This window comes from Rhinopithecus bieti, unplaced genomic scaffold (assembly GCF_001698545.2).
Source record: "Rhinopithecus bieti isolate Rb0 unplaced genomic scaffold, ASM169854v2 scaffold_13400, whole genome shotgun sequence".
In the NCBI taxonomy this organism is placed as follows: Eukaryota; Metazoa; Chordata; class Mammalia; order Primates; family Cercopithecidae; genus Rhinopithecus; species Rhinopithecus bieti.
Genome location: NW_016807991.1, coordinates 3018830 through 3033878, shown reverse-complemented (window position 1 = coordinate 3033878; position 15049 = coordinate 3018830). Strand labels below are relative to the sequence as shown.

General features: G+C 53.0%; 1 protein-coding gene across 3 annotated transcripts in view; it reads right to left on the bottom strand.

Annotated features, from left to right (window-relative positions):
- Positions 1-15049, bottom strand: part of SLC38A12 (solute carrier family 38 member 12) — a 63165-nt gene that overhangs the window by 33527 nt on the left and 14589 nt on the right. For 2 of the 3 annotated variants that reach the window (XM_017884807.1, XM_017884808.1), the window contains exons 7-8: positions 11800-11899; positions 11279-11387 (exon numbers count right to left, since the gene is read on the bottom strand). In XM_017884807.1, coding sequence (XP_017740296.1) covers positions 11279-11387; positions 11800-11899 — 209 coding nt within the window. The remainder of the gene's footprint in view (positions 1-11278; positions 11388-11799; positions 11900-15049) is intronic. The other variant, XM_017884809.1, reaches the window with a different exon arrangement.

Genomic DNA, 15049 nt, shown 5'->3' with positions numbered 1-15049 from the left:
GACAGAGCAAGGGATGCCCACTTTTTAGGGCAGGCTCTAGAGAAGCCTTTCTTCCTCATGGCAGGAGGAAAATGGGAACTGTGAGGAAAGACAGGGCTCTTCTAGAGGGTTTGGCAGTTCTGAAGAGCATGATAACGTCTCTTCCGGGCTCTCCTCGGCCGAATTAACAGATGCAAGGACTAAAACTTCTCTGGGCACTACGGGCGTGGTTTACTGGCTATCATGTTTTAGCTCTTGAGATCTCTCTACAAAAACAGCTCTTTTAGTATTTATGCTGGATGTCAAGGAGGAGGGAGGGGATGGGTACACAGCATTATTCTCCCTGACGGCTGTGCCTTGAGATGCTGGGCCTGGGTTAGCCTGGGTCACAGTATACCACTATCTTATACCAGTGAGAAGGCTGGGGCAATCCTTGCTTGGCCACATAACTGCTGGGGGCTGGGCTACCACTGTTGGGGCCAGGCTAGGGGTCAACTTGGTCCTCACAGATCCTAAGAACAAGAGGGCGTGAGAGGAACAGGTGGGCTGTGCCGTGAGTGACAGAGGATGGGGGACCCTCCGGGCCATCAATCTAGCCCCTCAGTTTCCTTGGGAAAAAACACCCACATCTCCAACCACCTGATTCTATCAGGAATTGAACTGCTCAGAACATTCAGTGGTGGTGATGCGTGTGCCCACGGACCTTGGAACCCAAGGCCGCTTGCGTCTCCAGTAACCAGCTGGCATCTGATGGCTTTTGGTGCCCAGAGTCTTGCTGTCAATTCCCAGCCCTGCCCTGGGAACAGGAGGAGGCAGTGCCATCGCCCTCTGCTGCCCGGAGCTTGTGCGTCACTCAAGGAGAGGTGCCAGGTGATCGCTTGAGACACTCTCGGCATCTTCCCTTCCTCGGTCCATGCTCTCGGCGCAGGAAGAGCAATGGCAGTGGGAACGCTCCAGCAGGAGCTGGAGGAAGCGAGGGAGGGAAGGAAGTCAGGTGCCCAGAACACGGGTGCCCTGCAGAGAGGGCTGCACAGGCCCAGCTGGCTCCACCCCTTCTCTGCTGACGTCTGGCCTCGAAATAGACCAGGAACTGAGTAACCTTGGAGGCGGGACGGAGGGGAGACGGCACATCAAGCTGGCTGATTAACAAGCTGTGTTGAAGTGGGTTTGAGAAGTGACATCAGCAAGCCCCCAGCTTCCTCCCTAGTCGGGGGTCAGAGTGAGACGCCCTCTCCGGGGAGCTGGCACGCTGTGGGGTCTAGAGCCCCCAACCAGCAGCTTCAGAGGAAGCTGCAGGGGAAGCCTAGAGCATCACCCACTAGGGACATGGGAGGTACCTGTCAGCCGCAGGTGACAAAGCAGCCCCGAGCCAGTGGGCATGCAGAGCCCCTCTTCTCTCTAGCAGCGCCTTAGGTGTGGACTCCAGGATGTGGTAGCGCCAGGCCAGAGACCTGTGGATGGCCCAGCCCCTCTCCTTTCCCTGCAAGAGGCTGGCACGGGAAGACCCTGACAGCTGTCTCCACCACAGTGCGGTGGGAAGCAGTTCTTGAAGGAAGACCAGAGTGGGCCTCTCCCTGGGACACCTTTCATCACTTTGAGAGGTCTGCACCAGCAGGATTTCTCAAAGGGAAGAGCACACAGAATTCTCCTCAGAACTGGTTGGAAATGCAGATTCCTGGGCCCCATGGCCTTAGCATATGCTGCATCAGGCCTGGCGCAGGACCCAAGAATCTCCATTTTTATGAAGAGCCCGAAGGCATTCTTGTGCCAGTGGTCGGGCAACCAGATCTTCAGAAACACTTTCCTGATCCAGAGGAAGGGGACCAGCTGGGAAGTGCTCCCAGAGACTGTTCACCTGCCTCTCAGGTGAAGCACAGCCTCCCTGCAGTAGTGTGGGAGAAGGTGCCACAATTGCTTGGACATCACAGACTGCAGAGGCCTCCCAGCCTCAGCCAGCGCCCAATACCCGATACAGGGCCCTGCATTCTCTTCCCATCAAGGTGTTCAGAAAATGTCTCAATCCATGGTTGAAGGAAGTTCTTGCCACAGCCAAACTACACATGCCCTGCGGAGGCTCATGACCATTCTAGAGTCACACTCACATGGGGTATCTGCTGCCACAACCCCAGTGCCTCCTTTGTACCTGAGGCTTATGAAAATGTTCCTTGGTCCACTGTCAGTGAATCCACAAGACATCTGGGCTTATGCTAATTCATCCGATATCATCATTAACATGCACCCTAATCGTTCAGCTCTGTGTAAGGGCCGTCATAGCTGAGTCCCTCGCACCTCTCTGCTGGCTGTAAACCCTCTGGGGTTCTGTGGCTCCTCTCAAGGCCAGGGTGCACTGCAGAGCGCACACTCAGCTATTTCTTCTCTGCACACAGGTGCTGCTTCTGAGCCAGTGTGCAGGGCCAGCACTGCTGGCTGGGACACCGGCCACATGGAGGATCATGGCTATTACTTTAGAGTGAGTGCTTTATTTAATTAAACAATTACTGCTAGGGCCCTGGAGCGCTATTTAGAAAGACATCAGGTTCTGCTTATGATATGCACCCTGTAACAGAGCAAGCATCGTTCAGGGAATAGCACAGCCTCACAAAACTTGGCAGGGCCACCACAAATGCCACAGACTGATCTACAGGATAAAAGGAGCAGACAGACACGGAGCAGAAGAAAAACAGTTTGGCATATACAGTTTTCATTTTAGTTAGCACAAAATATTTAAGAACATTCCACGTTACTTTCAAAATACTGGGAGGTTGCTAGATTCCACAGACTATGGAGGTTTTTTGGTACTTTTTTTTGTGAAATGAAGAAAAAAATAAAAAATAAAAAAAGGTGGCAGGGAGAGATCTGAAATCAACAACTGGGATGTACCCTTAACAAATATAATAAAATTATTTTTAGTTCTTTGCCCAGAAATGGGAGTCCTGGAAGCAGAGGGGGTGCAGAGTGTGGGACGGACTGGGCTGTTGAGCTTTGGGAGTCTGCCCGGGGCTCAGTTTCTCGAGGGGAATGACAGGAAATGCGTGTGAACACACGGGTCAGTGGCCAGGATCAGCCCAGGTAGCCTGGGAAGTGAGGCACACCGGGTTTTTATCCCTGACTGCACCACTCACAAACAAGGAGGGCTCAAGCCTTGAGCTCGGGGTCTGACTGGGATCAGTATGAGACCTGCAAAGAAACAGTCCTGAAAAAGCTCAGCACAGAAGGTCCCCAGCAGGAATGGATACTCCCCCACGGAGCCCTACTTGGAAGCTTCCCAACCAAATTGGCCTGTGCACAGGTGTGGGGCTCGGGTATACACTTATCAGGCTCCGCGGAGCTCTCGCAGCTCAGGGATGTGGATGGGGAGAGGGGAAGGGGCATTGCTGGTTACCTCTTTCAGGTGGGCTGCCTATGATATCCACCCCAAGCCCTGTCTGCCTGTTTCTCCAGCAACATGAACTGGGCTTTGGGGTTCTGCACCTTTGCATATGAATACACAGATACCTCCCTTTACACAAGAGAAGGGATCCTAAAGTTGTTTTATAAATGCTGGATTTTCACAGAATAACATTTTAAATACACTAGGGAAACTAAGTACTTAAGAAAAATCTGAAGCAAATCCTTCTGTAAAGTAAGGAATCACTTCGTAACAAGTAACTACCCTCCCAATTTATTTTATACCTTTGGATTTTCATATAATGGGGTTCCTAGGAGTTAAGAATGGTGGGTGTGTGGGGGTCAAGGTCATGGCAACAGATCATTTCCCATCTCCATTCACTTCCTGGGTAAATTGGTGAATGGTGGTAGGGTGAGGGATGAGCAACCAGGTAAGTTACACTGCCGTTTTCCCCGCGTGCCTGGGAGTAAAACTGGCTTGCTGTGGGCAGGTGGTCTTTGCAAGGCTGTACTCATTATTTTACAGACAATGAGATAGGGGTAAAGAAATATGGTTTAGACTGGGTGCAGTGGCTCACACCTGTAATCCCAGCACTTTGGGAGGCCAAGGTGGGTGGATCACGAGGTCAGGAGATCTACACCATCCTGGCTAACATGGTGAAACCCCGTCTCTACTAAAAATACAAAAAAAAAAAAAAAAAATAAGCTGGGCGTGGTGCCGGGTGCCCATAGTCCCAGCTACTTGGGAGGCTGAGGCAGGAGAATGGCGAGAACCCGGGAGGCGGAGCTTGCAGTGAGCCAAAATTGTGCCACTGCACTCCAGCCTGGGCGACAGAGTGAGACTCTGTCTCAAAAAAAGGAAATATGGTTTAGGCTAAGCACCCCAAATCCAAATATCCAACATCTGAAAAGCTCCAAAATCTGAAACTTTTTGAGCACTGACACGATCCTCAAAGGAAATGCTCATTGGAACATGTTGGAATTTTGGATTTGAGATGCTCTACTGTAAGTATAATGCAGACATTCTAAAATCTGAAGAAAATCTGAAATCAGAAACGCTTCTGGTTCCAAATATTTTGGGGAAGGGATACCCAACCTGCACATTCTACCAGGGCCAGAGACACCCCACTGACATCCTGTGAAGGGGCTAGGTCAGTTACCAGCTCAGAAGCAAGAACGTAAGATCCCGTCACCCCTCAGGACCTCGACGGAGGCCCATGAGCAGCTTCCAAGCTGGGGAAGGGAGTGGTGGGGGAAGAAGCCACTGCCTGCTGCCTTGTGACCCCGAGTCCCCCAGTCTGGCACCTGTACTGAGACCATGGAGGCAGTGGCACAGGGGACTAGGCATCGTCCTCTCAACTGGCGCACAGGTATTGGCCAAAGTGGAGACAGGTCATGGGGCGTGAGGGATGGTGGGCATAATGCCAGTCAACTGAACCCACATCCCTGAGAGTGACATTAAAAACAAAAACAGCAACCCTCTCACTGAGCAGGAGAAAGCATGGGCACTGGGGTGAGGGTGAAGGAGGCAGCCACAGGGAGGCGTCACCTAAGTGTCCTCAGCGAGGTGAGGGGATAGGCTGGGGCAACTCGGGGAAGAAAGGAGGGACAGGGGTCTTGCTCAGACAGGAGCAGCAGTGGCGGAGGAATGGGTGGGGTGGTGGGGGCTCACGCTGTCCCTGCCTAGGAGTTAGAGAGACAAGCTGCAGTGTGGGAGTGAGTGACAGGCAACCTGACTTTCATTTAGGGAGGGCTGGGGTAGGGAGATGGAAAGCACATGGAAGGACAAGAAGCCATTCCTGGTCTAAGATATATAGACAGCTCCTCAGGAAAAAAAGCAAGCAAGCAAGAACAACACAGGCCTGTCCCTGTATTATTGATTTCCTTGAAAAAGAAAGAGACAAGCTAATCCTCTGAGGTCACCATTTCAGTCTGAGCACGGTCACTGCCTGAAGTTAAGAGTTCACCCAGCATTAGATTCCCAGCTCTGCTTGGGTAGCGGGTATGGGCACGTACATTTTTGGGGTGTGGGGAAGAAATTCATTCTTCCTTGAAACCCAGTCTCATGGGATGACTGCAGAAAGCTCAGCATGTGCGGGACACACAGGACCTGGGACACGCATCTTAGGGGCTCACAACCCCACACCAAAGCTGGCTGAAGACACCTTGAAGGCTCACCGAGTCCAGCTCCTGGCGGTGGTGGGCACGGGTTAGAACGACTGTACTCAGCGCACCTGCGGTGCCACCAGGTGTGACAGGCATCTCTCCACAGGCGAGAGGGGAGGAAAGGGTGAAAGGCAAAACAAACCCGACCTTTCTAGAGTCTCCAGAACTGAATGAGGAGGAAGTGACAAGAGGTGCGTTGGGAGGGAGGAGAAAGAAAAGGAAAGGAAAGATGGACTTCACGGGTCACCCCAGTGAGCCCCCACATGGTCACCATCCTATGAAGGAGGCACTTGGATGTCCCTGACCCTGGAAACAACACCCTTCCCCCTCCAGGTATCCTGGAGTCTCCTCCTGACTCGTCTTGGTTTGGTGTGAGGCTGAGTCCTAACTCACACGAACCAGACGAGAGGGTGGATGTCGCCCAGGAAGGGACACTCTTGACAGGCTGTCTGCTTTCTGGGCTGAGGTTCCTGCATTCCGTTTCTAGATGGGCCACCCCGCTAGACTCCTCCCAGAGACAGCTCGCTTATCCTGTCCACGTTCTTGCCGGGCCCTACCCGGGTCACCTTTGCTGTCTGACTGCGCTTCACTCCAATCCCCAGCTCAACGCTGCACAAACCTGGGGGCAGTGTTCACCTGTGTTCTACTGGAGTTGTGCTCTGGGGGCACCACTCATGTTGAAAGCAACAGGAGTGGTGCCTGGGAGGCAGGTGGCACAGTGTCCCCAGAGTCTCCAAGTCCGGTGAAGTCACTGCTGCTCCTAAAACTTGCTGCTTCACTAATTTTCCTTCCTCACTGGTCCTGAAGGCCTCTAAGCCACCTCCTGCCCCAGCACTGGTAAGAATAAATATTCAAGTGAAGGCAGCGTTGACCCACTTATTAGCAGATGCCACAGCCCCAGGGCACAGTGGCTGACGCTAGAAGAACAGAGACCATGGCAGGGGAAGGAAGTGTCCTTGGGAAGAGGCACTTAATTCCAACACTACTTGAGTGCCCAGGAAAAGCTGGCCTTGCTATCTAGGAGCGAGGGGCACCAAGGCAGACGGGGCATCAATCAAGTCGGTGACAATGATGGGCAGACGTGCAAAGGTGCTCACTCACCAGGGAACATGCTCAGCTGTGTCACCCCAACTGCCTGAAAACGTCAGGTTCCCAGGGCTGATAACAGGTGCCCTGTGCCCTGGCCTGCACATGGCAGTGGGGACCACCCCCAAAGCGGAGCCTATGGAACTGAGTCTCAGGCAAGTGGAGCAAGCCTGTGTCACCAGGGCAGGACAGAGCTGAGAGGCCAAAGAGCTGAGCTGTTGTCTGTCTGCTTCAGCTCCAGGATCCCAGGAAGCTCCCGTCTGAGTCAGTTTCCCCACTGTGAAATGGGATGACACTGTGTACTTTACTGTGTGGCTGGGAGTCAGAAGTCACTGGTATGCGCTACACCGATGCAAGGTAAACCGTGGGAGGGTGGGGCACTCACGGCACGCATGGCACTGCCAGGTGGGCACATCACTCCCTCTCCACCCTCACGAAAAGGATATTTTCTCCTTGAGTGGTACTATTTTAGGAGGAAGCCATTTGGTGTTGAAATGGGGACTGCACACCATTTTAAGTGTTGCAAACGGACAAAGGCCAGTGTTGCCAAGTGAGAGGGAGCCAAGATGGAATCCTGGCAGAGCGAGAGAAAACAGGGCTGGAGCGAAGGCCTGGAAGGACCCTTGACCCTTCTGGTGTCAACGTGAGCCTGAATCTGAGACTGATCTCACCCTCTAGGAAGAGAGGCTAGCAGACAGAAATCCCCCTGGCCCTCCACTTCTTCAAGGGGGTATCTGGAGGGAGCTTGGGAAGACTCTCTCTGTCACACGGGGTGGCAGGGTACTGGCCAGGCACTTGCAGGCTGTATCCCTCTCCTGAGTCACCTGTGCCCTGGAGGTGGATCTCACAGCTCCTGTGTTCAAGGCAGGATAGCAGGCCAGGGTGACCTTGTCCTGTCCCAGGACAGCCAACGAGGGGCCCCCTGCTCAACACAGCCAGTTTGCAGCCGGGTCTCCAGCCAGGCATAAGCTCCACTCTGCCATCTGCGCTCCCGGCTCTGTTCGGCCAGGTCCTGCCGGGCCACCTGCGACCCAGCAGCATCTGTCCACCTGTGAGCGGTGGATGCTGCTTGTTCTGTCTAACGGTGAGAGGCTTTCAGCACCTGGGAGTCCCCACTGTCCCCTCTGACCACTGCTTCCCTCTGACTCTCTATAGGAGGGATGGGTCCAGGCAGGGGACAGGAATATCGGCTGGGAGGTGATGCAGGAATGAGGAAGTGCAACAAAGGTGCTGGGCAGTGCCCTTGGTCCCAGGGGAGAGTGACACACGTCTGTGTCCCAGACACTTGGGACAGTCTGAGTCCCAAACAGAACTGGTTCATACACAATCCTATCACCTCACCAGGGGCCCCTGGCCCCTTCATGCTGTAGAGGAAGGAATGAAATGCCAACTTCTGACTGTGTTGCCTACCAAAGCCGGAGAAACTGCAGAAAGAATCCTGAGACGTTCCCTAGCCTGGAGGCAAGGTTACCCGTTTGAAAGAGCTGGAGCATCTTGCATATTCCCATTTGATTTTTCAAAAGAGCAGGAGGGATGGGTGGGTGGGTGCCTGAGAATCCAAGGTCAGCTGATAGCGGATCCTGATGATAATCTTCACGGGCTCTAATAACAGGGCAGAGGTCACCGCTGGCTCCAGCTGCAGTGGCCTGCTGGGACACCCCAGAGAGCCCACTGAAGCAGCCAGTAATTCAGGGGACCTGCGCCCTATGACACCCTGCTCTGTGGCTCCTCCAGGGAAGGAGAGGGAGAAAGTGACGCATATCAGCTGCGCCGGGAAGCACAGGATACGGACAAGGGTCGTCAGGCACAGGAGGGGGGTTGGAATTTTCCACTGGCGAAGGTCAAGGGCTTTGGGAGGTCACTGGGAGCTGCTGGTAGAAGCATCTCCCTTTTTGTAAGTAATCATGATGCTACACACAGGCCAGCCCTGGAGACAGTTACTACAGCAAGGATTCTCACTGTGCGTGTACATCTCAGGAGCATTCCTGGGAAGACGCAGAAGAATCGCTTCCAGAAGGCTTTCTGAAAGTTAGACTACAATATAAAAGTCTGTATCTCTGTCCCCCAGAACTACTGTTGCAGAATGGCAATGAAGAAGCGGTTATTAGTAGGCCCTTTTAAAAATGCAGGCTGGGTAGGGGCTTCATCTACCTGAGACAAACAAGATCTGTGTGCAGAGTAGGGAGGTGCTTTCAATCCTCCCCTGACCTGCTCGCTGCCTTGCTGAACACTTTGAGTGAAGTCTGGGTGGCAGTAAAATCAGAAACAGCTGGTGGTAAAAGGTAGCGTGGCGTCCCTAGAAGGGACGGACAATCTTCTGAAACAGAATGACCAGGGGGCAGCGGGTAAGCACAGCCCTCCTCCTCTGGGGCCCAAGGGGCCAGCTGATGGAATCTAACTCCCCTGACCTTTACAAAGACACACAGGGATAAGCCCTGCAGGTCAGACTTGGGAGGGGAAGATGCCATCATCACTTGCAGGAGAGCTCAGGACTGAGGGAGGACACACACATCTTTGCCAACCTCTTCCGCCAGTCACTCTGCCCCTTCCAACTCACTGAGGGAGGGGAAGGGCCTGCAGAGCAAAGAAAGCACCAGAGTTCGGGGTCAGGGGAACAGCAGGCTACTGTTCTGCAGAACTTCACACCCTGGGAGCCACATGCAAAACTGTGAAGTGACTTCTGAGACAATGCCAAGGCCCATCTGCCTTGATTTCTCCAAACTGGGTAGAAGAGCCCATGCAAACCAAAAGCCTCTGAGCAAACAGAAGCCCCCAGCAGGGGACTGGGCTACGGGGGAAGGATACTGTCACCGGCCCAGAAAAAAAAGGCTCTCGTGGGCAGTCAGGGTCTCCACTCCTGTTCTGCGGCCTCTGCTTCCTGTTTTCGTGGCTTTTGCAGGCTCTGATGACAATTAGCTCTATGAGTTATAAGTGCAATATCTGGGAGATGAAAGCAGTAATTAATGCCCGTCTGTTTTCCTGAAGGGTTCCTTCTGTTCGGTCAGAGAGTTATTGAGATCCAGGGAGGGAGGCTTCCATCATGTGGAAGGTTTATAGGAATAAGTGAGGGAACCATTTAACAAGGCAAGAATAATGCTTCTAAATAATTTATCAGGCAAATAGCAGCAGCCAATATTCCCAACGCGCAGTATCTGTTTTGCTGGTGGGCAGGGAGTTTGCCTGGCACGGTCTTTAGATTCCAGCAGCCTCCCCAGCAAAGACCCACCAGACTGGCTCTGCTATGGCTGCTCTGCCCTGAATATTGGCCACCGTGTCTGTCTGAGCCACTCAAACCCCATCCTCCATCCCCTCCTTCTGCCCATCTACCCTGCTAGAGATCCAGATGGGGCCTTTCACTTACTAATACCTCTGCTAATTTTATCAATCATGGTTTGTTGAGTGCTAAGAGGCTAACGAGCCTCAGCTGTGCTGCTAGTGCCTGGGCTCACCCCTCCGGCTGCCATGCTGGTGCCTTTTCCCGCCCCAAGGCTGGCGGAGGTAGAGAAGGGTGTCAGACAATTAACCTGCTACCAAATTCCCACCAGACCTGCAACGGAGGAATCAGGGACGCAGCTCTACTAAAAGAAAAACTGCTAGCCACACATGAATGTGCAGAAGAAACACCGACCATTAGCTGACTGCTCCAGAGATGCAGAGAGGAAAACCAACCTCTCCACGGCCCAGGCCATAGGGCTCCTGCAGCACGGCTGTAGAGTGGGACTAGGAGGGCAAGAAAAACCATTCAGTGTCCCCTTGGGGTTAACAAATCCAACCCCAAATTCCCTGCAGGGCCTGTGGAAACCTTTCCTCAGACAGGGATAATGAAGTCAGGAGGCCAGCTCCCTGAAAAGCTTGACTGTCTCTTGGTCCCTGCCTCCCTGCTCCAGATCAGCCAAGTGGCCACGTGTCACACTGTGTGTCACCTAGCACACCTAAATTTATGTCAGGGCTGAGGAGGACCAAGAGGAAGCAGAGAATATTAACAGATACTGCAACAGTTAAAGAAAAACATGTCTGAGTCCCGCCCCGAAAGTAGGCAGAGATAAATAACTGTCTCTGGTTTTGTATCTTATTATCCAGGACCTGTCTGGCATATTATTCAGCTCCCTGCCCCCCGCCAACAGCACAAAGCAATCAAGAACGAGCCTGGAGATTCATCGTCTTCTCTTGTCCGCTGGGAGAATGAGAGGAGGGAAGATAGGAAGAGAGCTGGGCTGACCCTTCCCTATCTGGAGAGGATGTTTACGGCCAGACCCAGCATCGAACCATATGCTCTTGAGCTAGCCAGGAGTAAGGTCAAAATATGGAAAGTTTCTGGAAAAAAATGAGATGTGGCACTCTTGGAGAACTATGCTGAGGGTGGCCCTAGAGCCTGAGCTCAGTTTAGAACAGTCAAGGTCCTGAATCTGGCTATGACCTGAGTGCCTACTCCAAACCACGCTTGACTTTGAGGCCTGCTGCCAGGAACCTTGGGGGCTACACTCTTAGTGATGCGATCCATTTCTGCCTGGGGCCAAGGCCCCAGTGCTTAGCCAGAGTGTGGAGAAGGGTAGACCCTCCTCTCTGGGGAAGGGATTCTACCTGGAAGTAAAGGCACTTCAGATGCCCTCAACTGCCCAGGCTGGGCTGGGGCAGGGGCCACAGAGGCACAGACACTCACCAAGTAGATGCGGTAGGCGTCCACTCGGCGCAGGGGCCCCCAGCACCGGTCGGTGTCATTATATTTGGTGTCTGCTTCCACACCGCAGGAGTCATTGCCAGCGGCGCTGCTGATAAAAAGAATGACAGCAGGCCCAGGCTCAGCGAGGCCGCCTGGCTGGGCTGGGGGAGACAGAAGCCACTCCCTGCACAGCTGCCTGAGCACCAACAATCAGACTTTTCACAAAGCACTTTGCAGGATGCATCTCTGAGGACGTGCCCTCCTTGTTCCTGCAGCACCATTTCCCAGAGACTCAGGAGCCCTTGGTGGGAACCTACTGGGGCAGGGAAGGGGACAGTGACATGAGCTAAAGACAGACAGCATGGCTGGCTGTGGTCTGTGCAGAAAAGCGCCTGGGCATCTGCATTCCCTAGATGCAATGAACTCACTTGGCATGGTGCTTCTCCCCTGGATGCTCTGCCCTGACTGGCCGAGGAAGCCCCTTTGGCTACTGCCAGCCTGGGGGTCAGGAGGGTACTCACCAGGTCACCTGCATGAGGGAGAAGGGCACGGCAGCAGCATAGATGGCAAGGTCCCCATACAGGTAAACGATGATGCAGAAATAGAACAAGTTGACCCCCACTGAAAGGAACACAGCCATCAGTCAGGGAGCTACAAAGGGATGTCTGCATATTTGTTTTTTTTTTTTTTTGACTAAATCTCTACCTCTTTCATAGCTTTCAGTTCTCTGAGCTGTTAACTTTCTACAAAAGTGGAAAAATGACCTCAAAGTCCTGTTTCTTTTTCTGGCTGGCTACACTGTGATGCTGACAAGAGACAGATCGGCTCATGACTCTCACCTGAGAGGACTCAACGAGGCTGGGAGGATCAGAGAGATTTTGAAGCCAGACAGGTGCACGGTGAGTGTGAGGCTTGGCATGGCCAGGGAGTGAGGAGGGAGGAGAGATGCCCCGAGTCAGGAGCCTGACCCCCGGGGTGCATCAGGGCTGGGGGCCCCCTCTGGTGTCAGCCAACATCGGGCTCTAAGACAAGAGACTGCTACTAAAAGAGTTGAAGCAAAGAGAAGTTGATGGAAAATAGCCCAGCTCTCTGAAGCTGGGATCCAAAGGGCAAAAAGCCCTGGATTTCCAAAGGCCAAGTGCCTCATTCTGAATCTGACTGATCCCAAGCACATGGTGGTCTGGTGTGTTGGGGAGATGGTTCTCAAGACAGGCCCATTGCCTTCTTACGGGAAGCACTCCCAAGGGACAGCGCTGTCTCTGGATAGTGCGTGACACTGACACTCCCACTGCAGAGGCGACATTTGTCCCCTCCCACTCCAGCAGGAGGCTGAACAAGAAGTTGGGAACACAGGGCTCTAGTCCTAATCCCATCAGACTTGTTTCAAGACCCCGGCAAGTCCATGAATGTCTCCTAATTCGTGAGGGTGAGAAGAATCCCACCTGGGCCATCTTCCACAAATGACTCCAGCTAGAAAGGCCAGGTGCAACGGCTCTGAAAAGAGTGGCAGGGCCCTACGAACTAAGGGTTACTGTCCAGACAACTAGTCTCCACCCTTGCTCAGACTGAGGCTCACGTTTTTGATGTCTCAAGCTGCTGGTTTCTCTGAGAACATAAAGAAAAATGAAGTGACAGTTCCTTTTTAATCCTGGTGGCTCAGAAGAGCCTGCAGGGTCCCCAAGGGAAAGCCTAGGACATGTTACTCCTGGGCCATGTAAGGTCAGCTCTGTTCCTAAGAGTCTGGTGGGGAAAAGACTAAGAAAACGTGATCCTCAAGGGGACCCAGGAGGCCTCAGCACCCACTTTTTGAATATGGCATGTCCTTCCCTGACATGTCAGATAGCCTGACGTCCAAGCTTAGTGGCCTCTGGGGTTGGCCTGTCACTCAGGCCCAGGCTCCAGGTACAGCCTGCACTCCAGCTTGCTTTCTGCTCTGAGGGGACACATTGTCCCCCACCCCACTCCCAGCATTTCCTCCACCTGCCAATGGACTCGGGCTCTGTTTACAAACTGCCATTGGCCCTCCCTGGTCAATAAACTTCATTACTAGACACAAAATAAGGGATCAATGAACTTCCTGAGAAGACATCAATGGCTAGGCCCGAATTTCTGATTACCAGAAATGAGCTGGGACCCTAAGGGAGCCTCCTAGAGAGGAGACAGCCCCACCAAGGGTGAAGATGACAATCTGGCAGTCTGTGAATCAGGAATGGAGCAGAGCGGAGGTTTTCAGCTGGGGTGATTTTGCCTCCCAGACCCTACTGGGAACATGTGACAATGGCTGAGGACAGTTTTGACTGTCATAAGTAGGAGGTGCTACTGGCAACTAGCAGGCAGAGGCCAGGGATGCTGCTCAGCACCCTGCCACGCACAGAACAGGCCCACAGCGAGAAATTCCCCAGCCCAAACATCAACAGGACTGAGCTGGAGAAACTCTGGGGTAGAGAAGCAGACTCCCTCTAAGTGTGAGGCTGGTCTCAGACAAACGTCTTTATTTTCCATTAGATTTGGGCAAATTAAGAGTCTAGTCTGTGGTGGGGGGAAAAAAGGCAAAACTGCTGGTTCCTAGAATTCTTAAAGAAATCAGGGCAGATTGCAGAACCCGAAAATGAGAAAGGAGGTTTAAAAGGCATGCGTCTTCCTTCCAATGTGCACTTTATTTTAAAGCTTGCATTTGGAAGGGGACTTTGTGTGGCTGCCAGGAGGAAACGCTTATGCTTGCTCAGGCTGGTGAGACGGGAGGGACAGAAATGGAACAAAGGAGAAGCACAGATGTGGGCTGAACCTGACCAGTTGGTTTTGCTGAATTCTGAAAACCCTCTGTGAGGTTGGTCCAGCAGGGAGGGTGAACCAGGCCCTAGGGCGGCCTTTGGCTGATAATCACATTGCCCTGCCAATGACAAACTAAATGCTTAATGTCCTAAAAGCAGTCAAGGAGATTCTAGTTCCTACAGTCCCCCCTGGCTCTAAGTTAAGTGCACCCACATTTAAGACTAGAAAGAACTGGTAGGGCAGCCCACTCGACAACTGGGGCTTTGACAAAGGGGCAGAAAATCTTCCAAGACAGTTGCAAGGGGAAGGATGAACTGAGAATGTGACTCTCAATGAAATGGAAATAAACAGGTCTGGGCATTTAAAACTAAACTCTTTTTTCTTTTTTTGAGACAAGGTCTTACCCTGCAGCCCAGGCTGGAGTGCAGTGGTGTGATCTTGGCTCACTGCCACCTCCGCCTCCCGGGTTCAAGTGATTCTTGTGCCTCAGCCTCTGGTGTGGCTGGGACCACAGGTGTGCACCACCACGCCCAGCTAACTTTCATATTTTCACTTGAGATGGGGTTTCACCATGTTGGCCAGGCTGGTCTCCAACTCCTGGTCTCAAGTGATCCGCCCGCCTCCCAAAATGCTGGGATTATAGGCATAAGCCACCGTGCCCGGCCACTAAACTCTTAAATAGCTCATATTCCAAAAGAACCAGATTTGCCATGAGATATAAGATGTCGCTGGAACACCCAACAACTCAACCCCAGAGTTGGGTGGCTCCCTTATGGTTGTAGCCAGATCCCAGGAAGGAGCAGATTCACCAGCACACTTCAGGGCTCCGGTCTCACTCGGCAAGCCTGGGTGTGGGCTCCTGGCGCCCTCTGCCGGCCACTGGGAAACCAGACCCACGCGTGCGTGTAGCAGATCCCATTGCTGTCAGAAGGTGTTATTCTAGACAGAATCGGCCAGAAGAGGGCAAGGTCAGAGGCAATCAAGCAGGAGGTGCAAAAC